Here is a 27994-nt window from a genome sequence, read left to right as displayed (position 1 = left end):
CTCTCCATAGGCTCAGCCATGAACATGATTCCATCTCCAGGGCTTTAGACAACTGACCATTTTATTTCAGGAATATCAAGAGGATGATAATTGTCCAGGAAAGTATGCAGAATGAATCGGAGGCCCGGTTTTTATTTGCGTTCCCATACGCAAAGAGGATTTATGAGGCTCTGTAACTGGGAGAAAGAAAGATCCAATAAGTATCCAAACACTTCTTGTATGTAAAAGAGAACCTTTCACTAGCTGCTGCTCCACTGATTCCAGCATAGTTGGATTTTTTTTTTTTCTCTAGCCCCCACTGTTCCTGAGCAACAGGAGTGGTTAGTTTTGGTGCCTATAAAGTCAGAAGGGCGGTGTCAGGCAGGGAATGTAATTCTGAGCTCCAATCAGAGGCCGCCAGTGTGAGAGCTCATTACACCCTTTGTCTGCTGCTGACAGTCTACATAGTACATAAGGCACCAAAACTAACAACACTGATTGCTATGGATCGGTAGGGGCTAGAGAAAAAAAAATCCAAGTGTGAAAGAATCAGTAGAGCCCATTAATGGATGTAAATAATTAAACTTGCTGGAGGTGGTGAAAGGTCCTCATTTAAAGGGATTGTCCAGGGAGTTTAGACTCCCTGACCTGATCTGCAGATTCTTGATGACGGACCCTGTGGTTGCTGCCTCAACCCAACACCTTGGTCAGGTGACTGGAAGCAGCGCTCCAAACCCCAAGTCATTCCACTCCTCTCTTGATATCATACTTGCTGTATGTGGGTGGGCTGCCTATGCCAGCCCTCATAGAACAGGAAATTACCTACAAAATTCTGCTACAGCATGCTGCTTCAAAACACTTGGGTTTGGGGTGAGGCGGGACCACGTAAGTGAGTCTAAACACCCCAGACATCCCCTTTAATGTCTATGGTTTTAAGATGATGGAACCATCACGGGTCTACCTACATGACCACCTTCTCTGATCACTGGCCTCATCTTCTGCACAGATACTGAATGATAACCAAATGCGGTCATCGCATGTACAAGCACAGGAGGCTTTCATTGTCTGTAATGCACTGAGTGTATTCACTTACGCTAGGTTCACACTAGCGTTCAGCAGTCCGTTCTGAGGTTTCCGTCATCTGCATGCAGAAGATGGAAACCTGTCAGATTGGTCCGGCCGTGAACGGTGGCGAGCATTTTATGCTGTCCGCTGCAAAACAGTTTTTTTTTTTTTTTTTAAATCGGACACAGAGTACTGCATGTCCGACTGTGTCCGGATTAAATAAAACAGTTTCATGGCGGAGAGCATAAAACGCTCACCACCGCTCACGGCCGGACATCTTTCAAACCTATTCAAATGAATGGGTATGAAAGAGTCCTGCAGGTTTCCGTCTCCTGGCTCTGTTTTGTGCAGGAAACGGAAACCTGCAGAACGGAGACCGGGCGCAGATGTGAACGAGCCCTTACCTTAAGAAGAGGATGCGTTCGGCAGAGAAAGTGGTTATGTATGTAAATCATGTGGCTGCTACCGTTTTGTGCCCCATGGACAAAGCATCTGTGCCCTTCTGATGTGCTACATACATGGGTATTAGGGAGTCTTCAGCTGAGAAGCTCAATCCAAACATGAGAACACTTAGAGCTGTGAGTGACACAACGTAAGACCTTCTACCACCTTCACCAACATTTTGCATCCTTCCAATTCTATTAGAATTTTTTTTCTCCCGCTGTTTTTTGCAAAATTGGTTCTGTTATCTTCATAACCCAATATGCCAATTAGGCTGTGTGCAGTGGGCAGTCACTGAAAAGTGCAGAAAGTCAAGGACCGCCCACCTGACAGAGACTAATCACCATATTGGGTGTTGAAACTAAAGCAATTTCTCGTGAACAGTGAGACAGAGAAAAAAATCCAACGGCTCCAGAATTACTGGAGTGACATCTATTGAAAGAGGCAAAGAAATGGTGAAATGTCCTCTTTAAAGGGGCGGTCTTGTTTCATGATAAACCGGTTGCAGGACATTCCACTGCTGGGATTCTGTGTAATAAAATGTGGGAATCCCGGGGCAGCAACTGTTTACACCTGCAGCTCCAGTATAGAGGGAATGGAGTGATATCAATGGGTTCTGTGCACTGTATAAAGGCACTATTTGTAGCAGATCTAATGTGTCCTAACTACGGGGGCATCTATTAAGAATAGGTATTGCTAAATGGGTTTCCTAAAGCAAACACTCCCTATAACATGCTGCAAAAATTTCGTCTGGCTTCTCACCTTGAGCAGCGTTCTGGCTGAGACCTTGTAACGGGAAGGCGCCCTCTCTTTTCTTCAGATACTTCAGATCCAGGCCTGCTGACTCTCCACTGAAATAAACACGTAAAGCAGTGAGCCAAGTTACAATGCAATCAATACCTTGTAGGAATGCCTGACACGTGAAGGATGGACTTACTTTTCTTTATTTGCTCCCTGCGTTATTCCTGGCAAACTTGCTTTAGATTGTGGATTATTGTATTGAACCTTTATAAGAGGAGGAGTTTGGAAATTAACAAATATGTCTATATATAATAGAAGTCTATCTTCTATACACGCACATCGTTCAGCTTAACTTACCCGTGGACCTGGGCGAACTACATCAAACGAGGGCTGGTGTAATGCAGAAGGTGCAGAGTAAGACATGGCTGAATAGGAAGAAGGAAGTGGATAGTTCAGTCGGGAGCTATGGAGAGGAATCCTGTTCTCCAACTGCAACACAGACAATGAAATATTGTAAAATGGACATTGTAGCTTTATATTAGATGTAAGACCTAGGTGTATGGCAACGTAGCCAGAAAAGAAGAGCATTTACCATCTGGTTAGGCGACACTGTTGTCTTGAATGGGGCACTGCTTGGATTGGAGCTGGCAGACTGATTCTCATTCAGTTGCTTATTCAACCAGGAAATGACTGCAGAAAGGCAAAAAGTAAAGTTAAAAATAAAAAATTAAGCAAAACTATATTATTGCATTCATTTTATGAGAAGCCCTATAGATAAATTCTCCAAAGCTATAGATCATCATAATCTAGCTGGTGTCAATCATGCTACCAATAATACATAGTAAAAGCTGGTGTAGCACAGAAACACCAACATAACAAAAAGCCAATCTAGAGGCCTTACCATTCTCATTTGTCTTGAGAAGTTCCTTACTTTCTTCTAACTTCTTTTCCGTTTGCTGAAGCTGTTCTTGTAGTTTTTCTGCCTATAACAGACAAGAAGAAATGTCTGAGAAGTAATACAAACCAAAGGTTTTTTTTTTTTTTTGTACAAGCCATACAATATAAGGGGCCGTAATATCTTTCATAGAAGTCTATAGGACCTGGCTGTATCCCTGGACACCTCTGATTTAATACCCATTCTCATGGTTCCACAGTAGGGTGGTTAACCCCTTCCTGACATCCGCCATACTAGTACAGCGGATGCTGGGTGTTTAACTATGGCAGCCGCCCGGAAGTCAGGCAGCCGCCGTAGCTGCCGGGTGCCTACTGTTTTACTCAGTAGACACCCAGCGCTAATGCCTCCGGTCGGTGCCCGGACTGATTGGAGGCATTAACCCCTCCGGCGCCTCGGTCAAAGCAGACCGAGGCACCACTTTCCCAGCGGCGCGTGGGTGCCGCCATTTTGCCAGTGATCGCGTGCGCCTGGAGCATGCTCCAGGGCTGATGTCACGTTGGCATGACAGCCGGGAGCTCTATGCAGCCTGCAAAAGAAATGATGATTTATTGCAATGCATTAGCACTATAATGCATTGCATTAGTGACCAGACCCCCTGGGGTTCAACACCCCTAGGAGGTCTAATAAATGCAAAAAAAAAAAAAAAAGTATATATATATATATATATATATATATATATATATATATATATATATATATATATATATATATATAAAGAGCTCAACGGAAAAATGGCCTAAGTCCACATTTTGTCATATTTCAAATTATTACCTAGAAAGCTTCTTTGTACCTCGTTCTATGCATTGGGTTTACAAGGTACCTAGGATTAATGACCTAAGTCCATATATTTCAATGCAGAAGAATTTACATTCAATGGAATAATGGCCTAAGTCCAATACAAACTTACTTACTTCACTCTCGTTGGTCATTTTTTCATTGAAATCGTGACTTCCGGTCTGTTGTTTATATTAGTGTAAAAACTTTGTCTTATTGTTTAAAAGGCTCTAAATCGACTTTTGCACATATTTAGCGCCGAAAAGGGAGGCAGGTAATTATTATTCTTCATCGTTTAATAATTTTTACGGTATATTTGACGATATTAGCATAAGATTGCACTTAAGCCGACTGCTGCGGCAACCATAAAGATACGTGTGCTGTAGCACCTTCGATGTGTAAGCCATATTTAAGATGTGCCTTTATTTCTGTTATGCAATTTTTGTATTAAATTTTGGAACTTATACAGCTTTGAAGCTTTAATTAAGAATATTAAATAAATAATATATATATATATTTATACATGAAGCTGCAATTTTTTTAATAAATAATACAATTTATGATTAGGATTAACGGTGTTCATTAGCTGATTACATTGGATAGATATATTCCACAATAATGCCCGTTTGCTTTAGGCTAAAACTTTAAATTTCGTTTTTCTCACAATATTGATTTTTGGACTTAGGCCATTTTTCCGTTGAGCTCTTTATATATTATATATATATATATATATATATATATATATATATATATATATATATATATATATATATATATATATATGAAAAATTAAAAAGTATTAAAAATTCAAATCACCCCCCCCCCTTTCCCTAGAACACATCTAAAAGTAGTTAAGTACTGTGAAACACATACATGTTGGGTATCCCCGTGTCCGAAAACGCCCACTCTACAAATCTATAAAAATATTTTTCCAATAAACAGTCCCCAAAATGGTAGAACTAAAAAGTACACCTGGCCCCGCAAAAAAAGACGCCCTATGCATGCCCGTACACGGACCTATAAAAAAAAAAAAAAAAGTTATGGGTGTCAGAATATGGCGACTTTTAGAAAAAAAAAAAAAAAATTTAAACAGTTTTGTATTTTTTTTTTTAAAGGGGTTAAAATGTAAATAAAACCATATAAATTTGGTATCCCCAGAATCGTAACAAAACATAGAATACAGATGACATGTCATTTTGGCTGCACAGTGAATGTCGTAAAACCGAAGCCCGTAAGAAATTCGTAGAAATGCATTTTTTCTTCAAATCCACCCCATTCTGAATTTTTTTACAGCTTCCCGGGACTTTATACAGAATAATTAATGGTGGCATCATGAAGAAAAAATTGTCCCACAAAGATTAAGACCTCATATGGCTCTGGGAGCGGAGAAATAAAAAAAAGTTATGGGGTTTAGTAGGAGGGGAGTCAAAAACGAAAATCGAAATATGCCGTCGGCGAGAAGGGGTTAAGGCCCCACATTGTGGAATTGCAGTGTTTTTGACTGCTGATAGAAACGCAACAGAAAAAAAAAAATGCATCAAAAACTCAAAGAAATACTCTCTAAATAAAAAAATAAAATGCACTGTGTTTTGCTACATGACGCCTTAGGCTAAAGCCCAGGAACACACTCACCTCTTCCTCTTTCATCCTCAGACTCTGCTGAACCTCGACCATTTTTCTTTGCCCTTCTTGAATGGATTTATCCTTCTCTGCAATAAGTTTCTCCTGCTGCACAGTCACCGCATTCTTCAGCTTCAGTTTCCCCATTAAGGTCTTTAGGTCTCCTTGAAGCTTCTTTATGATATCGTTGGCCTTTACAAGACGAAACGTAAGTTAGGAATTACTGAGATACTCTCCAATGAAGAAATTGCAAAGCAGTGTCTAGTTTTTAATATTAAATAGGGCGTCCCACAATCACAACTTACCACATGAATGGTGTCACATGTCCAGTGTGTAAGATGAGCAATGTTCTACTCTTTCCCATGTTTCTGTATTGAGCGCTGTTACTGCTTCTTACTGAATGTTACTGTGTACGGAGGGGGGGGGGGGGGGGGCGGCACTTCAATCTGTTATATCTTGGTGTGGTGAAGGGCCCCTCAGTTATGTATCTTTGTTAAAAATATTTTTTATTTGTTCCTTTAGGAATGTTATGTTTAAATTGGGGGTCCATTCACTTTGATGGTCTTACATATATACTCTACAATGGGAGATTGCCCTTTCTAGCCAGCCAGTTTATTGCCTGTGGATGGCAGATGTCCAGGGAGGGAGGTCTTGGGCTAGTGACTAGAGATGAGCGAATAGTATTCGAAACGGCCGTTTCGAATACCTCACACCATAGGAATGAATGGATGCAGCCGCTTAACCCCCTGCGCGCCGGCCGCTCCCATTCATTCCTATGGAAGTGAACGGAGCAATCAGCCTGCAAGTTGGTGAACAGGCGAGTTGGGAATACTTCTTTAATGACACAAATACAAGATAAAATATTGTCAGAAAGTTTGGTTACACTTTAAGACGGATGAAGATAACCTAGTAGACCATTCCGGTCAGTCCCATAGAGATTGAATGGCGTGGAATTATTCATTCCCAATTCTCACTACTTAAACAGGGGACACAGGACCCCCCTCATTCTTGTGATCAGACACAGAGTTACTTACCTTCAGGAGCTCAGCAGACAGGGATTTTATTGTCGCCTCTAACTTCCCGATCTGTACTTGTTTCTTTTCAGCACTTGTTTCTAACACAGCCTGTTGGTGATAAAGAAATAAACACATAAAACCGCACTTGTACACACAGTCACAGGTTTGTCATGTGCTTAAAGAGGACCTTTCATCAGATTGGGCACAGGCAGTTCTATATACTGCTGGAAAGCTGACAGTGCACTGAATTCAGTGCACTATCGGCTTTCCCGATCTGTGCCCAGTGTAAAGCGCTATCGGTCCCGGTAAAGTAGCGCTTTAGTGTCAGAAGGGCGTTTCTGACACTTAGCCAGGGACGCCCTTCTGCCCAGGAGCCTATCGCGCTGTACTGTGGAGCGGTGAGTGACTTCCCCCCCTCCCGCTCCTGATAATACTGGTCTATGGACGAGCTGTGTGAGCAGAGGGAGGGGGCGTTCCTACCCGCTCCACAGCACAGCGTGATAGGCGCTGCTGGGCAGAAGGGCATCCCTGGCTAACTGTCAGAAACGCCCTTCTGACACTAAAGCGCTACTTTACCGGGACCGATAGCGCTTTACACCGGGCACAGATCGGGAAAGCCGACAATGCGCTGAATTCAGCGCACTGTCAGCTTTCCAGCAGTATATAGAACTGCATGTGCCCGATCTGATGAAAGGTCCTCTTTAAAGTGTACTTGACATTTCATTTGACTTTTTACGAGAAGCTGTCTTGTGTGTACATGAGAAGTCACAATTTCTAGTCATTTTACAACTTATATTCTGCCATACACTGCTCATAGTTACTGAGGATCATCTGCTCTATTAATACTCTCATAGAGATGAGCGAGTACTATTGGAAACAGCTGTTTCGAATAGCACGCACCCATAGGAATGAAAGGAAGCGGCCGGCACGCAGACCCCCTGTGTGCCGGCTGCGTCCATTCATTCCTATGGGTGCGTGCTAATTGAAATGGGAGTTTCGCTCATCTCTATAGAGTCATTATCTGCAGCGACTTATTCATTCTGAAGATAGATGTAGCAGGGATTTTCACAGTGAAACTAATTTTAGCAGATGTTGCATGATGGGATCTGCCTTATAAGAGCAAAGAGGAATTCTCTCTGATAAGATTACAAAGTTTCTTATTTCCTAGACAAGGGTCTCCTTAAATATTTGACACTCCGGGTCCTACCTTTTGCTCTTGGGTGGCTCCAAGAACCTCATTACTCCTCAGTACCAGCTGATCCTTATCCTTCAGCTCTTGCTCGAGAACAGCTAGCCGTGTCTGAAGACGGTTCATCTCTTTCTCCTTGTCATGGCACTCAGCATCTAGTGCACTGTTCTCTCTACCAAGCGATGTTACCTTCTGCTCTGCTCGTTGTAAATCCTAAAGAAAGAGGAATATTATAAGGAGATATATTCACCCTCCCCCACAAATTATATAGGTCTATAAATTTGATAGATTGTACTTAATGAACGATTATTTTAGGACACTCCGTTTGGATATGGTATGCCCCCACATTTTCATGCCACTAAATTTTGGTTTTAGTCATTCATACATCAGCAATCGTGATTAGGTCTTACCATGTAGCCAATGACAATGAGAGACAGGATGGCATGATTAAGTGGCATGCAAAATAATTGATATACAGTTTACAGAGATTAATTGAGCTGACTTTCGGTGTGGATAATTTTATGATTAATTGCCCAGTCCTAGGGAGAGAGAGATACCTCTTCCAGACTCTGGTACTTTGCTCTGAGCTCACGGACTGTAGACTCAGCCTTGTATCTTCTTTCCAGAAGCTCCTTATTAGACTGCTCCAGCTCGGTCAGTCTGCTTTGCATCTGCTGGGTGTTCTTCTGAAGAGACGTCTCAAACTCCTTTCTTTGCTGCTCACATTGTTGCTGTAGCTGAGCATAAGCCTAAACACAAACACCAGCCATAGTCAATGCAGAAATAAAATAAACCGTCTAGCAACATAACCAAAAATTACACAATGAAGTTACCTGAGCACAAGTAACGTCTTAAAGAGGATCTTTCATGTATGTATAAAATATAGAAGAGGATCTTTATTGTTTTGTTCAGACTTTGGCCGTCACCCTGGACATGGCATATCCATGACTGTATGACATCAAAAGATATATAATTTTTTTTTTTTTTCTAAATTTCTGAAACCGTGACATTTTTGCCCAATGCAGAGTAGGCTGAGGCTGAATTACCAGAACAGCCCTGGGAAAAAGTGTCACTGTTTCTAGGAGAAGGCAGCCATGTTTTTTTTCAAACTTCTCAACAACTTTAATCATAAACGCATTGCATATTTGTGACAGGGTCTTCTATTCCAGACCGGTAAAATACCTGCTGTGCCTTTTCTTTTTCACTTGTGAGCTCTGCCGTGTGCTGGATCTTTAGTGATGTAACCACGGAGGAAGAGTCGCTTTTTAAGTTTTCCAGTTCACTACTTTTCTCGGATAAACTCTATGTAGATAACATAAAAGATGATCAGACACAAGCAAAAAAAAAAAAAAAAAAAAAAAAAAAAAAAAAAAAAAGTGTATAGATATCACACCTATATAAAAAATGAAATCAAAGCAGCAAAAAGCACATAGGGTTTCTTCTGATTCCCTCACTGATCCAGTTTATTGGGATGTTTAATTCTGGCAATAAAATCACTAAGTTCTATAGAAAAATAGTGTGTGTGACATTCGCCCAAACATTTAATAAAATAGAAAACCTCAGACATTTTACCTGCTGTGCGAAAAGCAGCTGTCGAGTCAGATCGTCTTCAGTTTTTTGCAGTTTGTGCTGTAACACCATCTTTTCTTCCTGCATGAAAGAAGCCCAATAAGTACATGGTCACTCAACCTCAAACCAAAGCTAGAAAACATATTAGGGCGGGTTCACATCTGCGCCCCGTTCTCCGCTTTCAGGTTTCCGTCTTCTGCCGACAGGAGATGGAAACCCGGCAGACAGTGTCCGCCCATGTGAGTGTCTTCTGGTCTCTGCAGCGAAACCATTTTTTTTTTAACCAGAGAAAGTCCTGCATATCCGACTCTGTGTCCGGTTAATAAAAAAAATAAATAAAATAGTTTAGTCGCAGAGACCACAAAATGCTCACCGGCGCTCACTTTGCAAACCCATTCAAATGAATGGGTTTGAAAAGTGACTGCCAGTTTCCGTCTCCTGTCCAGTTTCTTGGGCAGAAGACGGAAACTTGAGAGCAGAGACCGTGGCACAGGTGTGAACCCGCCCGTACTTGTGAAATACATACCTTAATACACTTTAAACACGTTGCCAGGTAAGTCTTCACTTCCATGTCATTTGCTGGCAGGAGTCGGAGAGAAAGATGTGTCAGGTGCTTAAATGGGTTTGTTTCAACCACATCTAACTGGGCAGGTGAAATACCAAGGACTGCGGCAGACGTCAACTGCAGAAGGAATCTGCAAATAAAAGATACTAATTACTTTACATACTGAGTAGATAGATAGATAGATAGATAGATAGATAGATAGATAGCACAAGAAAAAAGACCTCCCCCAATTAAATCCCCAGTTGTTTCCTTAAGTGATGACATATTACACACTGTAACCAATGAGTGAAGCCTGCTTGTATGGAACTAAACCACTGAGGTTACACTCAGACCATTGAGGTGCCATCTGAGGGGCACCTGCTTTTCACGATCACGCATACATTTGAGCGAATAGAAAAAACCAGACCAAAATAGGACACGACCTAAATTTTGACAGTCCGTTACAACCCATTCACTTGAATTGAGCTTAATGCTGCCATGTAACATCCATTTCTATTATAAAAAAAATAAACTAAGACCAGCATTGTGGAGTAGGGGAGTTAGGGCTGAGTGCCTATATGCACCAAGAAGAACAAATATGCTGATTTGTATATTTTTGGCATGTGGAAGGAGAATGAAGAATAAATCAATGCAAGCATGGAGAGAACATATAAACTCCATGCAGATGCCGCATGATCAGATCAGATGCCGTGAGCAGATTCAAACCGAGGACCCTAATTTTGCAAGGCAACAATGATAACCACCTTCCTGTCTGGATAAACAAAAGTAGTGGTGGATTAAGAGTTAAAAAAAACAAACAAACTCCATTTTAGACAACCCCTTTTACTTAAAAAATGAAAACAAAACATCTAACAAACATAATGACCCTCTCTTACCAATCTTTACCAGGAGCTTTGGAAATTATATATACATTACAAATAGAAATAAAAGTGAGTCTGCATACATAGTTCAGGAATGGTGTGAATACACTGCATGCTTATTTCCACTAACTTACAGATTATACTAGAATTCAAGAGGACAAAAAAAAACCAAACATCTGATGTGGTGTAGGGATGGCTCAGAACATGGGAACAAACCCTGGAAGAAAGGCTGCTGTTGGATCACTCCTACTGAGGGCCTCAAAGTAAGTTCACACTGGGTTTTTTGGATCGGAACCTGAGGAGGAGGTCGCCTCAGGTTCCGATCCAAGAACCGCGTAGCTGCGACTGAAAGCCAGTACACTGCACCAACATCCAGCCGCGCACTCCGCTCCGGATTAGGCCCAATGAATAGGCCTAATTTGACGGTGGGAAGAAACGGCTTCCGGAAAAAAGACCTGAGCGGCTTCCATTGATTTCAATGGGAGCCATCTTTTTGGTCAGGGTTTGATGCAGATACAGCCTCAAAACCCTGACCAAAAAACTCAGTGTGAACTTACCCTTACCAAATCTCACAGCCCAGGGGCACAGAACTGGAAAGCCGACAGTGCGCCGAATTCAGCGCACTGTCGGCTTTCTAGCGGTATACAAATCCACACATGCAGGAAGACATGAAAGGTCTTTAAGATTTCCATGATTACAAGCTGTAGCCATGCCTGTCTTACCGAGGCACTTCTTTATTTTCTTCATTGATACACTGATAAATCAAATCTATAAACTTTTGCGGGAAAGCTGAAAAATCCACAAGGAGGCCCTGCTGGAGTTTTAGACTCTGGAAATCGTCTTCTGATATCAGAAGGTTGTAAAGAAAGAAAGGATCGGTATCATCAGTCATGCGAACCACCAAGTCCTGCGGGAAAGAGACAAAACACGAAAGCGTTAGAGAATAGATTTACATGGAAACATCTGGAATAAAGATAAAAACCCTGCACCCTGCAATACAATAGAAAAATCTAAGCAGAACACATAGTATGTTTGTATGTTCTGCAGATGAAGCCCCCAATGGAGGACAATGAGGTTAACCCTTGTATGGATCTGACAAGGATAAGAGTCCGTTGTACGCTCACCTTCTTATTAACAGGCGTTGAGGCTGTGCGCTGCTCGATACATATCCGGACAGTCTGCCTCCTGTAAGACGTAGTATACATTAGAAGAGGGACATTATGGGAACAAAAAAAAGTTAAAGATTTTCTGTAACCTTCTTAGTGGATACAATGGATAACGCCATAGGACTTAGTGTGACCAGGGTATCGTCTCATAATGGATAACTGGAAGATATGGAGGACTAGTATAGAAGTCACACATGTCTGTAGGGCTCCATTTAAGCAAGAGGTCAAAAAGTGTACCCATGGCTTCCTGCAGGGTGCTAGTGCCAGTATACCCTTTATTAAACTGTATGGGAAATAAAGCCAAAAGCAGTCACTGCAAGGAAAAGAAGTACATTAAATGGTATAGGACTTATATATACAAGAGCCTATAGATGACCCATGACCTGTAGGTCTATAGATCAAGGCCTTGGAAGTCTTGGCCGGAAAATCTTCCTGATGTATACTGCCAACAAAAACTTTATATCAATGGACGTTTCATAGGACTGGTACAGAATAATGTGCAATGGGCACAATCATCGGGAATAAAAGATAATGATTTATGATTAACACATATAACACTACTAGAGAATGATGGCGGTAGTTACACTGGTACACACAAGACGTGTATAGAATGAAGGGGAAGTATGACTGACACACACACTCATCACTACTATAGTATGCTGGGGGTAGTAGTATGACATATATATATATCTATATATATATATATATATATACACACACACACACACTGATCACTGCTATAGTATGCTGGGGGTAGTAGTATGACATATATATATCTATATATATCTATATATATATATATACACACACACACACACACTGATCACTGCTATAGTATGCTGGGGGTAGTAGTAGGACACACACTGATCACTACTTTAGTATACTGGGGGTAGTAGTATGACATATATATATATCTATATCTATCTATATATATATATATATATATATATATATATATATATACACACACACTGATCACTACTATAGTATACTGGGGGTAGTAGTATTGACACACACACACACACACACACACACAGTGACTGACACGGGCGACCACTTTACCTCTCACTGCAGTCCTGGCTCCTCAGCAGAACCTTCACCTCCCGGCTCAGCAGCTCGTGCACCTGCGCCATCCTGCGCCCCTGCCCTGTCCTGGGGCCTGGTTACCAGTATACGGGTCACCGCACTAGTATCCTCCCTGTATCTTCCAGCTCTCCCAGGCCGCTGTCTTTGCCTTCCCTCAGTGACCCGTCACCCCCAGCCCCTCAGCACACCGGGCCCGATACGTCGGGACTGGCCGAACCTCTCACTCGCTATTTGCCTCTTGTTGTCGCGGTACAAATTCCAAATCAACCGCCTGCTGCGTGCTCTGCGTGTTGACGTCATGACGCAACGATCTCTGCGACGCTCTGAGAATATGACGTAGGGCCCTCTTTTCGCCATGTTTGTTATGGGCAAAGAGGGCACAGTGCCACATGAAAGAGACGTGGGGAAGCAGGGAAAGTTGTATGGTGGTCTACAGCTCGTATAGGACGTGATGGACGTGCAGGCTGACAGGAGAGACCCGTGTGCAGGCCTGAGCCCTGCTGCCGGCCCTATGCCGGGGAGATGCAGTCACTTCGTGCAGAGGAAGAGGCGATATTGCAAAATGATCGTAGCAGAAGGGAAGAGATTTTGTGGGGAGCATGCAGAAAATGGGGAGGTAATGTATACTATTGGATATGAGAGTCAAGTGAGAGTCATATTGGCATAAAGCATCACTGACAATATGTATGTGTGGCAGAGCAGGTGGAGATCCCAGTAAGTAACCCTGACATGTCTTCTATACACATGGCTCATCTTCATACTGCAGGAGTTGTGTCATCCCAACATAGTGATGTCATCACCGCAATAGGTGCGGGCGGCCAGCTAGTGGGGCATGAGTGAATATGGGGCACACTCTCCATATGGCGGAGGGGGAATCCTGAATATCCCTCTCTACAGCTCCGTGTACTGTAATGTCGCCCGTACATCACAACGAGACTGGCTGGACTGGTCAAAACAACAGGGTCTGTGTCCAATTCTTACAGAGGCCTTTCACCACCTCAAACAGGTCCGGCTCTTTACATCATTTAATAGGTAATCCACTGATTCTGGCAAAGTTGGAATTTTTTCTCTATCCCCCACCATTCTTGAGCAATCAATGTTGTTACTTTTGGTGTCTGATATACTATTTAGGCTTTGCGGTGTCAGGCAAGGCTCGTGATTCTGAGCTCTGACACTGGCTGCCTCTGATTGGAGCCCTTTCCTGACACTGCCCTTTTGACATTACAGAGCTTAAAGAGGACATTTCATCATCAACACTAATTCAAGTTGTTAACATCTGTTAATAGGTGCCGCTCCTGAGTTAGAATTTTCTCTCTAGCCCCCACTGTTACCGAGCTACAAGCACAGTTAATTTTGGTGCTAGATGTAATGTCAGAAGGGCGGTGTCAGGCAGGGGGTGTGCTTCAGAGCTCCAATCCAATGTCAGAGCGCAGACTCACACCCTCTGACAGTGCAAAGCCTAAATAGAATGTCAGACACCAAAATTGCTCAGGAATGGTGGGGACTACAGGAGAAATTCCAACTGTACCAGAATCAGTGGAGCAGCAGCTATTAAGCAATGTAAAGAGCTGGACTTGTTGGAGGTGGTGAAAGGTCCTCTTTAAATTGTACATCAGGCATCAAAACTAAGTACCCTTGTTGCTTGGAATGGTGGGGACTACAGAGAAAATTCCAACTGTGCAGGAATCAGTGAAGCAGTGACTATTAATAGATGTCAAAAACTAGAATTGTTGGAGGGGGTGAAAAGTTCTCTCTAAAAGGAGTTTCCAGGATTTTGAGCTGTCTCAGGGGCCATCAGGATGGGTGTAAAATTAAAATGAAAACATACTCACCTGTCCCCACCACTCTGTTTTCCAGTCCTGGTCCTCTTTACTTCACATACAGGGACTCGCTGAGCCAGAAGCAGAGAGACTCACGTGACCATTAAGATCAATCGGTGGCCTCAGCAGACACTCGAGAGGGATCAGTGACATCACCTGTATTCATTACTGATTCCTTACCAATGACGGCTAAGGCCACTGATTGATCTCAATGGTCATGTGTGCCTTTCTGCTTCCAGCTGTTCCAGTGTTAGAGGGAAAGTGGACCAGAAGTGGACAACAGAACCAAGGAAATAGGTGTTTTTCATTATTTGTGTAACTCCCTACCAGCTCCCATCTGAGTTTTTTTCTGTGCCAGTACTGACTGGATCAGAAATGAACTGGTTCTGGTGACCATAGCAGCCATTTAAAGAGGACCTTTCATCAGATTGGGCACATGCAGTTTTATATACTGCTGGAAAGCTGACAGTGCGCTGAATTCAGTGCACTGTCGGCTTTCCCGATCTGTGCCCGGTGTAAAGCGCTATCGGTCCCGGTACCGTAGCGCTTTAGTGTCAGAAGGGCGTTTCTGACACTTAGCCAGGGACGCCCTTCTGCCAAGCAGCGCCTGTCGCACTGTACTGTCTGAGCGTTCCTCCCCAGTCTTAGCGCACAGCGCGATAGGCGCTCCTGGGCAGAAGGGCGTCCCTGGCTAAGTGTCAGAAACGCCCTTCTGACTGTAAAGCCCTACGGTATCGGGACCGATAGTGCTTTACACCGGGCACAGATCGGGAAAGCCGATAGTGCGCTGAATTCAGCGCACTGTCAGCTTTCCAGCAGTATATAGAACTGCCTGTGCCTGATATGATGAAAGGTCCTCTTTAAAGGCCTCAGTGGTCACATGTTGGGTACTGATGACCAGGGCTGTGGAGTCAGAAGGCCAAATTGCCGACTCCATCTCCTATCCTCCTCCAACGGACCAGAACAATAGAAAAGCAATGCTAGTGTAAACTTAGCTTAATTTATTAAAACATCAGTGACTGAACTCCTATTAAAGTAGATAGTCTGATAAATCCTCAAAAATCCACTCCTGGTTTTGGCTCAAAAAACCCAATATTGCACCATGTGCGGCGTCAGCCTTGTACACATTTGATATGAATACATGTTTAGAAGCGGGGAGAAGAAAATGTGATGGTTGGAGGAATGACTACATAACTATTAAGAGATCTTGTTCCCCTTTCTTTAAGGAGTTGAATAGCAGAATAAGGATCCCTTGTCCTCTGGACCCCAAACAGTAAGTTTGCATGATGTGCTCCATTATACCATGGATCTGTCAGCTTTATATACTACTGTATGTAATGACAGCATAATACAGCTAAACGTCTGCCCTAGGAGTAGCCAAAATGGCACAAACAAATGTACAGTTTTGCTACTAGGACTGCTTAAAAAAATCACCAGACACCTAGCTTGTGAGTGCAGGACAGTCTTAGGGTGCATTCACACTACGGAACGCCAGCGTGTATCAGAGCCGTACACGCCGGCGTTACAGCAGGGCTGCCGGAGACTTCCCATTCATTTCTATGGGAGCCGGAATGCGAGCGCTCCCCATAGAAATGAATGGACTGCTTTTTTCCATTCATTTCTATGGGGAGCGCTCGCATGCCGGCTCCCATAGAAATGAATGGGAAGTGTCCGGCAGCCCTGCTGTAACGCCGGCGTGTACGGCTCTGATACACACTGGCGTTCCGTAGTGTGAATGCCCCCTTAGTAGTCAAAAGGCAAAGCATTTTTCTTTTTACCATTTTGACTATTCGGAGTATGGCTTGGTAGCTGTAATGTGCCATCCTTATATAAGGTATTTTATAAGACTGACCCATGTGCTTTATTAACTGCAATGTGGTGAGTGTTTTACCAGATTATTTTATTCGGTATTTCCTTATTTTAATAGCACGGTTTATGAAGATCAGCTCCAAAAACATCTAAAGAAGTGCAACTCCAGAGAGAAACCTCAGCCGGTATGTATAATGTATATGTATAATATAGTACATTTCTCTTACCTACTTTTTCAATTCTATCTTCATCCAAAAAATACAAAAGTTTTGGGTCGTACTTACATGAGATAGCAATTACTTTCTTTGTAATGCCAAAACACTGTGGTAAATTGTTAATAAGTCTTTGTGATATGTCCTGTTCTTATTGACTTCATTTCACCATTTGCACCAGCGATCACATCCTAGCTCTCTTTAGTCCCTTCACATTTCCTAGACACAGATTATCTTATATTAATAAACTACTAATATAAAAAAAAAATCCACATGGCTGCATTATTTACAAGCTATGGCAAGAATCCATCTCATAAGTTAAGTTGTCCTAGAAATGACATACGTCTCAAGTATCCTATCTATGCTTCTAACTTAAGTACATTTAAGAATTTTCCTAAATACCTTGTTTTAGCAATGCTGCTTCATTGGCCTGCTCTATGAATTTATTCCTCCCATTATTTCACATTATTTCCTTGGTCCCGTCCTGTATCTGATAACGAGTTGAAGATTCACTCACTGCTCTCTGGGTGGGCTGAGTTCTCTAGATCGTGCTTGCTTTCAGAACTGGTATGTACAGCTCTATCATGTGGACAATCAGGTCAGCTGATTGCAGTTTGCTGATAAAGGCTCAGATAGTGTCAGATTTCTCTCTATGTGACCACAAAGATAACATTGAGTTTATTGCAAGTCCGATCTCTGTAGAAGGTTCGCAAGTGTTCTATGCTAGCCTGTGTAATGTAATATCCATTTACTGTGTGCATTATTTGATCTGCATTATTATAGATTTCTGGTAATCATAATAAATAATCTCTCATGATAAAAGTAAAGTCAATATCTATGTAGGTACTTTATATTGTCCTGTCCATTGAAAGGTCAAAGCCGCCCACTAGTTTGCTAAAGAATACAGGAAGTGAGCAGACATACTGCTAAGAGAGGAAGATTGGAAAACCCCTTTAAGTGTCAGATCATTGGGGGCCATCTACTGGAACCCTCAGCGATCAGGAGAGCAGGGAGACAAAGTTCCTTTGAATGCTCCATGTGAAAGAAGCAATGGTTTGCATGCATGGCGGTCACGATGTAAATTTAACGTCTCAGTTTGCAAAAATGGATCCATCAGAATTGGAAAGCAGATGCGGAGGGTGCTAAAAATGTGAACAGAGCCTCAGTTGTTCAGAATATGTTAGCCATCTTGAGGGCAAGAATTTTTTCAAAAATATCCCCACTCACATTCTTCTCTTTCTATTTACAGGTTTATTATGTACTTGATGTGAATTCTGGAACTGTGATGGTGGATACAATTCAGGAACAAGTAAGCTGTGTCAGATACTGTAACTCCAATAATATCATTACATGTACAGCTATGACACTGTACACATAACACGGGTTTTCATACTTAGTACAAATACAAGTACAATAAGCACAAAACTAACTAGATGATTGAACTGATACATCGGGAAAGAGAATCCTGCATGTGAGAGCTCACAGTCTGCAAAGCTTGGTGGATGGAGACAGTAGATGGGGGTAGAAGATGTTCAGGTGCTAGTGTAGTGGCAGCACTATTACTGTAGCTTGTAGATATTCCTGGAAAGCTGGGCTTTTAGATTGCATTTGAAGGTTTCGATCGTCGGGACGGTTTATACAGAACTATAGAAGATTGACAGCACAAGAAGACCACATGATCCATCTAGTCTGCTCTTATGTTATTACCATGTTAGTATAGACCTGACATCAGTGTAGATTTCTGCTGAGGTGAACAGGCTTCAGAGGATGTGCCCAATGTATGAATAGGCATACAGCACATCATAAATTAGGTGAAAACTGTGGCAGGGCCGAGATTATCAAGCTCATTGTGGAAAACGCATGACTGCATGGCCTATCCTGATAAGTTTAAAGGACTTGTCCCATTATGGACACTTATGTCCTATGCATAGGATAGGTTACAAATGTTCGATCGCTGGGCGACTGATCGTCAAGTTCGCCAGTGATCAGCAGGACCAAAAGTCCCCCTTGTGAATAGGGCATCGGTGCACGGCTTACTCTGCATTCAGTTATTTGGGACTGTAATGTGTCTGCAGACCCATAGAAATGAATGGAGCAAATGCAATGGCACTCTGTCACGGAGCAAAGGTATACGTCTTCCTCCGGATGGTCTTTTGAATCAACAGGGACGCCAGAGGTCGGGAGACAACAGCAATTTATTGTAATCCACAAAGTTAGTAGCCGGCGGCGGTCACATCAACCGTAACAACAATAAGTCCACAGAAGACACAATCCAATGATAGCTTTGGTTCCTTGGTCCTGTAACTAAATCCTGGCTCTCTGCAGAGCTGTGCACAGGCCGGCTAACACATACTAACTGCCAGCTATATACTATATACTAAGACTGTTACTTCCTCTATCTGTGGGTGGGGAGGGCTGAGTCACAGATCCTTCCCCCCTCACCTATACCAAGGAGAGCAGACTCCCTGTCTACTATGGACAATGCACCGTCCAACATCTTCTTGGAGACACCGATCAGATTATCTCCACCCATTGTCCTCACTGGTCCTCACTAGTTAGAGGTATTTGCATACAATGTGCTAACACACTAGACCCTAATCAGCCAACTACACACTGATGTATATAACAGGTTAGAGAATACATTCCACATGAAATATATATTACACATTGCCTATAGTATAGACTCTAACCATCCCGTGACAACCCCTCCCCCTCTCAAAACATGTGCATGACACAATTGGCCTACACAGGTAAATTGGGGAATGCACATCAGTCTCTATAGGTCATATGTCCTCCTGCCGGGATAACCCATCCGCGTTCTGGTGTTGGCTCCCTCGGCGGTACTGAATGGTAAAGTTGTAGAGTTGAAGGGCTGGCATCTGGCAGAAAATCCGGTCGATCCATGTTGGCGTCTCTCTGAGCTTGGCTTCGGGTCACTGCTCCCACAAAGTGGCACTGTAGATTTCCAACATCGTTGCCTAACAGAACATCGGCCGGCAGCCCGCTCATCACACCAATTGTGCATCGTTTTGGTCCATAACCATAGTCGAGTTCCACGGTAGCTTTAGGAATACGTTTCCGAGTACCTCCTGCCAACTCGATAGAAAGGCCAGGGCCCTCCTCTAGGGCCTCGGGTCGAACCACTCGGGGGTCCGCTACCGTTAGGAAAGCTCCCGAGTCCCGGAATCCAACAACTGTTCGGCCATCCAGTAGGACCTCCTGCAAGTGCTTCCGCTGAAGGTTTGCGGGATGTGTGGCGGAAGGCTGAATCCCATAGACCCCTGGAGGTGGAACAGATGGGTCATTCATGGAGTCATCTGGAAATGGGGACAAACTTTCTGTCCTAGGGGTGGTTCCCAGGTAGTGAATAGGCCGGGATGCCACGGTGGCCCGTGCCCCCATGTTAACAGGGCAACTAGCTTGCAAATGTCCAGGCCGCCCGCACCCAAAACATCTGCGCTCTAGCATTCTTCCAGTAGGTCGTTGTCTAGGGACAGGGTTGTTCATAGCTGGAGGCCGATGGGCTGGGGCAGGGGTAGAGGGGGAATTGTAATCCTGAGGCCGGGCACGAAAGGTGGGTGGCTGGATGAAGGGTGTCTGGCGGACTGTGGTAGTTTTCCGCTCCTCTGCAAACAACCTCTTCCACTGCGGCTTGATGGTCAGGCCCTCATCTGCAAGGGAAGCAGCTTGCTCAACTGTGGCTGGGTTCCGTTCCAGCACCCACTCACGGATCTCAGCGGGGCACTGGGAAAAGAACTGTTCCTTAAGTATGACTTGGAGGATCTTATCGACTGTGACAGCCTCCTCTCCTTCTAGCCAGCGCTTGCATGCTTGCTTCAACTTGTGGCCGAACATGTGGAAGGAGCTTCCCCCATTGTAAGACAAAGAGCGGAACTGAACTCGGTAGGTCTCTGGAGTGACTGCATAATACTTCTGCACCGCTCTTTTAATGGCCTCATAGTCCCGCTGATCACTAGGGTCCATGGCTCTGAGAGCTTCCGCAGCCCCATCTCGTAGGTGCCCCACCAGATACCGGACCCAATCCTTCTCTGGGACTTCCATCAGGTGGCACTGGTGTTCGAAGTCCTGAAAATATCCATCAACATCCCCAGCCGCTTCATCAAAGGTCTTGAAGTGTTTATGGGAGACATATGGTGGTTCTCTCAGTGTTGGGCTGGGGGTCGACGTTTGATTATAATTCCGCGTAGTTATCTCAGCCATTCGCATTTCATGCGCCATTCTTTTCTTTTCATGCGCCATTCTCTGTTCCTCCTTCTCCGTTTCCTGAGCCCTCTGTAATGCTCTACTCCTTTGCTCTGCAGTTGCTCCTAGCCCCAGCACTGCCAATTCCTCCTCATACAAAACAACCCATCTGCTCTTTTGGGTCTGTACCTGCCACTCCTGTATCTCTCCAGTCTCCTGGGGGCAGCCCTCCTCATGGTCGCTTTGCAGGGTCATCTCCTCCAGTGCCTCGATCAGTTGCTCTTTCGTTCTTCCCTGGTAACTCAGGTTTAGTTCCCGGGCCCTTACTTGTAGACTTGCCATAGTCCAGTTCCTGTATTCTGAGGTTGTGGCTCCATTAATCGCTGGGCTGCTGTAGTCCATCTCGCTGTCCGCTGTTGATCCCACCGCTGCCAACCAGTTGTCACGGAGCAAAGGTATACGTCTTCCTCCGGATGGTCTTTTGAATCAACAGGGACGCCAGAGGTCGGGAGACAACAGCAATTTATTGTAATCCACAAAGTTAGTAGCCGGCGGCGGTCACATCAACCGTAACAACAATAAGTCCACAGAAGTCACAATCCAATGATAGCTTTGGTTCCTTGGTCCTGTAACTAAATCCTGGCTCTCTGCAGAGCTGTGCACAGGCCGGCTAACACATACTAACTGCAAGCTACATCTATATACTAAGACTGTTACTTCCTATATCTGTGGGTGGGAAGGGCTGAGTCACAGATCCTTCCCCCCTCACCTATACCAAGGAGAGCAGACTCCCTGTCTACTATGGACAATGCACCGTCCAACATCTTCTTGGAGACACTGATCAGATTATCTCCACCCATTGTCCTCACTGGTCCTCACTAGTTAGAGGTATTTGCATACAATGTGCTAACACACTAGACCCTAATCAGCCAACTACACACTGATGTATATAACAGGTTAGAGAATACATTCCACATGAAATATATATTACACATTGCCTATAGTATAGACTCTAACCATCCCGTGACACACTCCATTCACAAAGAGGACTTTGAGGTACTTTCAGTCCCATGTCCTCCTGATCACTGGGGAACCCTCGTGATCAGGCTACCAGCAATCGTACTAAGTGTTCAGAACTGGACAACCCCTTTATGGTGATGACATATACAGTTAAATATATTACTTTCAGGTGAACCTCAGTTCCTTGTCCAGAGAAGAGATAAAGAAGCTGACAGATACGCTGGTAAAAGTTGCAAATGGTAAGTAAGTCTGATTCACAGTTGTCAGGAAGACTAATGGTAGCATGAAAGATGGCATATACCTCATCCAGTGCTAAAATACACTATGGGATGGGATGATCACAACCACAACATTGATATATGTATATATATACTTTTCCATAGGTGGTTTTTATATCACTTCATGTGTTGTATTGTCCCATGTGTATATGTGTTTGACTCTTACACTCTTAGACCTACTTATATATATATACAGGCTTAGACCCCCCACTGCCAGACAGGAAACTCTGTCATCCAGCATTACACGAAGCTCTGAACGATCCTGCAAATGGAGATTCTGCCTCCAAGCATCTCAAACAACAGGTAAAGCACCTGCCATATAGAGATTTTTGTAGACTTTGTGTTATTTTCATTGACTTTTTACGATTTATGAACATTAGGCATAAAGACTAATACAGATCGACATATAAGTTAGTTACTGTCCATTGAAGCTTTATCCAACGACCATCACTTATTCCCTAGTCACAGAATAAGGAGACAGATGTAGCAGAGGTAACCCAGACTTCTGCAATTGGTTGAACTGCTGCAGTGTGATATCTTATCACAGAAGGCAATAGAAAGTAATGAAAAGTAATTAGAAAAACATTCTGTCTTCTGTGATAAAATATCATGCTGCAAAAGTAGAAGTATGCAAGCAGTGAGCAGTGAAAGCACACGAACCCCATAGAATATAATAGGGTCCGTGTGCTTTCCACGTGGTGTCCACACGAGTCATGCAGACAGGAAAGTAGATCATGCAGTACTTTTCTGTCCGCATGTTTCGTGCGGACACCACACGGAAACCACATGGACCCCATAATAGTCTATGGGGTCCGTGTGCTTTCATAAGCTCACTGCTTGTCAATGCATTCGGTGTTCTGTTTGAAGGGTCTCCATGCGGACTCCTCGAACAGATTACCAATTGCAGATGTGAACTAGGCCTAACAGAGATGGCTGTTCTATTACTCCTTCAGTTTTATAGTGTTCAGTCACTATGGTGGTAGTCAAGGATGTACCCTACTGCTCCTTTCATAGACGAAGCCCCAGGACAACTGCTCTCATTATTGGTGGGGGTCCCACTGGTCAGACCCACAATAAACAGACATTTATCCCCCATCCAGTGGAATAAGTGTGCTTTGTGTGAAATTCCACTAATATGGGCTGCTGCTTTATTTTTTAGGCATTAACTCAAAGAAATTATAATGTTTTGTCCCTATGATCCAGAGAAGTACCATGCATTCAGGGGGGCATCTGCCATGAGGCCTCAGACGGCACCTCCTGGCACAAACTGGCCAGTGACAATAGGTAGCATCCAATAATTTACTCATCCACAACCCTGTTCAGGCCCGCCTCCACTGCCGCATCTGCGTGGTGCTGCATGTAACATCACAACGCTGTAGATTGTAAAAAAAATGAGGCTACATACTGTGTGGAGGCCAAACAAAAGTAAGCACTATACTGTGTGGCGGCTAAAAAATGGGGAGCCATATGCTGTGTGGGGGCCAAAAAAAGGGGGCCATATCTTGTGTAGGTACCAAAAAAGGGGGCCATATACTGTGTAGGTACCAAAAAGGGGGCCATACTATGTGTTGTTGGCTAGTAAAGGGAAACAATATACTGTGCGGGCCAGTAAAGGATGCATTATACAGTTTGGGGACCAATAAAGGGGACATAATACTGTGTATACAAGTCGAGGATTTTTTTGTTGGGGGGGGGGCGCCTTTCTGTAGGTTCATTATATGCACTATAATAGTGCTTGCATAACTTCAACTTCCAGCATGCCTCCTTAACATCCTAAGCTGTTGTGGTCGTAGAATCGATACATTATGGAATACAGGTTCTAGATAGTATAATATATTAGCCAACAGGCTGGAAACTTGTATATGTTTCTATCAATAAAATAACGTATGTAACTTCAGAGTATGCAAACTATTTTTTAACATGAGCCGTGCAAGACTTACTATCTTTGTACATTACATACATGACTTTCTGACTTTTACCACTAGAGCCACTATTGGTCTCCTTATAATGCTACAATGTAAGCAGGGTATGTCATATTATGTGTAATCGGGGAGTCCATGAATCCTTTCTGTATTACAGGGCTCGATTTTGGGTCATTTAGAAAGACTGGGTTTGCTTGGCTCTTCCCGGTGTTTTGTAGAATTTGGAGCAGGCCGGGGAAAGTTGTCACACTGGGTGAACATCGCTACTGAAGATGCTGAAAATGTCCACTTCCTCTTGGTGGAAAGAGCGACAACGAGATTTAAGGTGATGTCTAACCAACAAAACCACTTCTGAGCTGCAGTCAGTATTTCTGTGCATGTCCAACAACTTGCACGAACATACAAATTTAAGTATGGATGTATTCAAAGGAATATCCCTTTAAGTACATTACCCTTAATATAGGAGGCCCTGCTGTACTTACAGTGAAAAGAAAACCCTCAACATTATTTATCTTGTTTTAAGTTATTACTATGATATTGCCTTAGGCACAATTCACATCTGCTTTGGAGACTCCATCGCTGTGAGCATCAAGAATCAACGGACAAAAAAGTGCTGCAAATTCGACTTTTTCATCCGGCAGTTTCAGGTTAAAAGAACGTCAATTCAGTTAATGGGGTCGTCGGGCTCTGAAGGTGTCCGCTCTTGTAGCGATCCACCTTTTCATTGTTCTGGTCGTCCAACAGATCAGAACAACGGATAGGCGGACGCTCCAAGGATTAGCCGAGTAGAGACATACCTTGTAGGGGCACAGCACTCACCTGAGAGTTTCTGCACCTTGAGTGGATGGTTGGCATCCAGACTCCTACAGAACAAAACTGTGACATGTTCTTATAAAATGGCACACGTTTTTAGAAATTACAAGTACACTTCAACCCAGTGTATATTAGTAAAATATCTGTATCTGGTAGACTAAAGCCCATGTGAGAAGGTGACAGGCAGAGTGCTGGAGTCCCGCCATATCAGCCCCTGGTTTCTCACCTATGTGTGGTCCATGGTGGGTCTGGTGTAGGCCTCAGCCCCAGGTGTGGGTCATAAGCTCATTACTGGCATATACTTCAGGGCAGATCCAGAGAGTGAGAGGGGGCGTCTGGGTCTGTCCTGGTACTCTGAGTCCAGTGAGACTGTCGTGCTCGTTGGCTTGTTCATGTGGCTGATAGTAAGCCACATATATAGTTAATTATCACTGTTTAGTTAGTTGCTCAGACGAGCAGGATTTTGTTTCTTATTGTTTTGCCTGGAGTTAAGGCTGTATTTCATTTTGCTCATTTTGTGCCTGAAGTCAAGGTTTATTCATTTTGATGGTTTTTTTCTAAATAAACCTGTTTCCTGCATATTTTGTGTCCCTGCCTTTGATTGGTTGGGTCCGCACCACTGCTGCTACCGAGCTACCTCCCCCACACCCAATGTAATAGAAAGAACAAAACCTTCTTGTAATCTCACATTGCAGGCTTTTCAGATACACATCTAGACACAGTTTAAAAGCTTGTCTTAGTAGACAGATTGGGATTCTAGATTTCAATACTTGGTAATGGACTGCTTTCTTCTAAACCAAAAAGTTCTGTGGTTGAGTAGTCTGCTGCACTGATATTGAGTCATGCACATGACTGTATTAGGGCTCTATTTTGTAGCACTCTTGTAGGGATTTTCCATAAAAGTGTATGAGTAGTGTTGAGCGAATAGTATTCGAATACCTCACCAGCATAGGAATGCGTGTAATCGGCCGAACACCAAGGGGTTAAACGCTTCAAAGATTTGATGCGTTTAACCCCATGATATTTGGACGATTACACGCATGCCGGCGAGGTATTCGAATACTATTCACTCAACTCTATGTATGAGCAGTTACAAAACCTTCCAATTTTTCTGTCTCATTCTGTACAAATCCCCCCAAAAATGTGGCGCAATCGGTAAGACTCTTTATGTACTTCTTCTATGGGACAGTATCCACCTCTACAGCAGTACACAGGCTATAGGGTCCTCTAGTTCTGTCTCACAGGTTCTGGGCACAGCCATACAGGCTCCGTGGAGTCTCAGATTTTATCGCAATACTAAGATATCTAGAAGATACAACATTATATTTTGGTTTTTTATCTAAATGAATGCAATGTAGTTTGGTGAGGATATATCCACAGTAGGTAATATGTATACTAATATCTGTGACGCTCATCACACTTCCTTTACGTCTTATATTTTGCAATTTTATGAAGACCAGAATGAAGTATTATTCATGGAAAATGTAAGTAATGTGTTTATGTCAACAGGTGGATGGAAAACAGAGGAAGTCAACTTTTGAGAGACTCCATATTGACATCCAGCACCTCTGTTTAGGTAGGTGGAGGGACCATTATTGGAAGGGTGGATTATAAAGTTGTACGAAAAAAATGGAGGTGATTTACTAAGCTAAGTTGTCTAATAAAGCCTGCTCAATTGGCAACAGAAAATCATAATTCATTCCAATTACCAGATGTTATTTAGACACGTCTTATGTCTGACTTTACAGTGTCAATCTCCAATTTTTAGATCTAGTCCCCAGTCTTGTTGAGAAGCAGCTTCCAGTCATTGGGATTGGGAAACACCTCTGTGGAGCTGGCACAGGTACATCTATTTTTGGGTAATAGTTTTATGCACTATTTCTATTCTGCGCTGTCAATTTTTATTACGGTATTTTCTTGCAAAGAATAATGTACTGACCCGGTGTCCAGGCTGACAAATTTGCCTAGAATAGGTCCAATTATGGCAAACTTTTAGCTGTCAGAAGTATTAGGTCTGTGCTGGTTTCTATATTGGATTTTAGCACTTTAATTACTAATGGCATCTTCTCTCACTGTGTAGATTTGGCTCTTCGATGTCTTGTTCACAAATACGGCAATCCAGTAGGAGAACCCCATTCAAAGCGTTCTAGGACGGACGCGGAACAGTCAATACATCTAGAGCCCACATATCATTGCAGTGTGGATGGAATAGTTATTGCCCTGTGCTGTCACCATCGCTGTGACTGGCAGCATTACGTGGGCACAGACTTTTTCAAACGATTAGGACTGGGTCAGCGGGAATTCAGTCTTTTCCAGCGCATGTCCAGCTGGGCAACATGTGGTACCAGGAGGCCACCTCAGGTAGAGAACTCCAGTGGAAAAGGAAATTCGGAGGATGTAGAAGAGCATGACATGGACCAGAAGAGCATGGACTGTAATGTGGAGTCTGTTCAAGGGTGAGGACCAATATAGGTTTAATATACTCATTCTCTTTCTCATATACAAATGCTGACTCTGTTCATTGTTTCCCAGGTTACAACTTTCAGTTGAGGAGCGAGAACATTTAGGACGCCTCTGCAAGCTACTAATAGACCGCGGACGGGTGGACTACTTGGAAAGAATGGGATATAATGCCAGCTTAGAATATTATACTGAGCCTGAGGTCTCCTTAGAGAATGTCATATTGACAGCAGTACCTCAGGTACATAAAGCAGACTCCTAGTCATTTATCTCACAAACTTGCAGCTACATACCAGACATATACAGCAATTGGAAACAATATGATGCAGTATTGAAGTACAGTATATTGGCTGTAGTGAAAAGATCGCAGAGAGCCTTCTTCAGGATGCCATGTTCTTCTGATCAGCTGGATGAACCACATTGTGGATAAT

At 43.3% G+C, this 27994-nt stretch overlaps 2 protein-coding genes across 2 annotated transcripts; one reads left to right on the top strand and one right to left on the bottom strand.

The window, feature by feature from the left end:
- Nucleotides 1-67: 67 nt before the first annotated feature.
- SASS6 (SAS-6 centriolar assembly protein) lies at nt 68-13280 on the bottom strand. Its single transcript, XM_075287747.1, has 16 exons — nt 13003-13280; nt 11899-11959; nt 11497-11681; nt 9876-10044; nt 9353-9430; nt 8963-9082; nt 8338-8529; nt 7799-7993; nt 6610-6699; nt 5588-5767; nt 3128-3209; nt 2819-2916; nt 2584-2715; nt 2423-2490; nt 2248-2336; nt 68-176 (listed from the first exon to the last, which is right to left on the bottom strand). The coding sequence occupies exons 1-16, from the start codon at nt 13071-13073 to the stop codon at nt 76-78; spliced, it is 1911 nt and encodes a 636-aa protein (XP_075143848.1). The 5' UTR covers nt 13074-13280; the 3' UTR covers nt 68-75.
- Nucleotides 13281-13389: 109 nt separating this feature from the next.
- On the top strand, nt 13390-27994 carry TRMT13 (tRNA methyltransferase 13). Its single transcript, XM_075286660.1, has 11 exons — nt 13390-13642; nt 16073-16119; nt 16774-16840; nt 18117-18176; nt 22260-22329; nt 22565-22671; nt 24448-24615; nt 26613-26679; nt 26872-26946; nt 27184-27559; nt 27636-27994. Exons 1-11 carry the CDS (start codon nt 13478-13480, stop codon nt 27823-27825), a joined length of 1392 nt encoding a protein of 463 aa, XP_075142761.1. The 5' UTR covers nt 13390-13477; the 3' UTR covers nt 27826-27994.

Source organism: Leptodactylus fuscus, chromosome 9, assembly GCF_031893055.1.
Source record: "Leptodactylus fuscus isolate aLepFus1 chromosome 9, aLepFus1.hap2, whole genome shotgun sequence".
In the NCBI taxonomy this organism is placed as follows: domain Eukaryota; kingdom Metazoa; phylum Chordata; class Amphibia; order Anura; family Leptodactylidae; genus Leptodactylus; species Leptodactylus fuscus.
The sequence above is the reverse complement of the archived record's forward strand: the minus strand, read 5'-3'. Positions and strand labels throughout refer to the sequence as shown.

Bases quoted from the DNA above. Each gene is read 5' to 3' on its own strand.
- SASS6 (XM_075287747.1), bottom strand. From the start codon at position 13,073: ATGGCGCAGGTGCACGAGCTGCTGAGCCGGGAGGTGAAGGTTCTGCTG. The intron at 8,530-8,962 runs GTATTTTACCGG...GTTTGTGTTTAG, and splicing joins AAAAAGAAAAGGCACAGCAG to GCTTATGCTCAGCTACAGCA. The intron at 7,994-8,337 runs GTATCTCTCTCT...CTCTTTCTTTAG, and splicing joins AGTACCAGAGTCTGGAAGAG to GATTTACAACGAGCAGAGCA.
- TRMT13 (XM_075286660.1), top strand. From the start codon at position 13,478: ATGGACGTGCAGGCTGACAGGAGAGACCCGTGTGCAGGCCTGAGCCCT. The intron at 16,841-18,116 runs GTATGTATAATG...TTCTATTTACAG, and splicing joins CCAGAGAGAAACCTCAGCCG to GTTTATTATGTACTTGATGT. The intron at 27,560-27,635 runs GTGAGGACCAAT...ATTGTTTCCCAG, and splicing joins AATGTGGAGTCTGTTCAAGG to GTTACAACTTTCAGTTGAGG.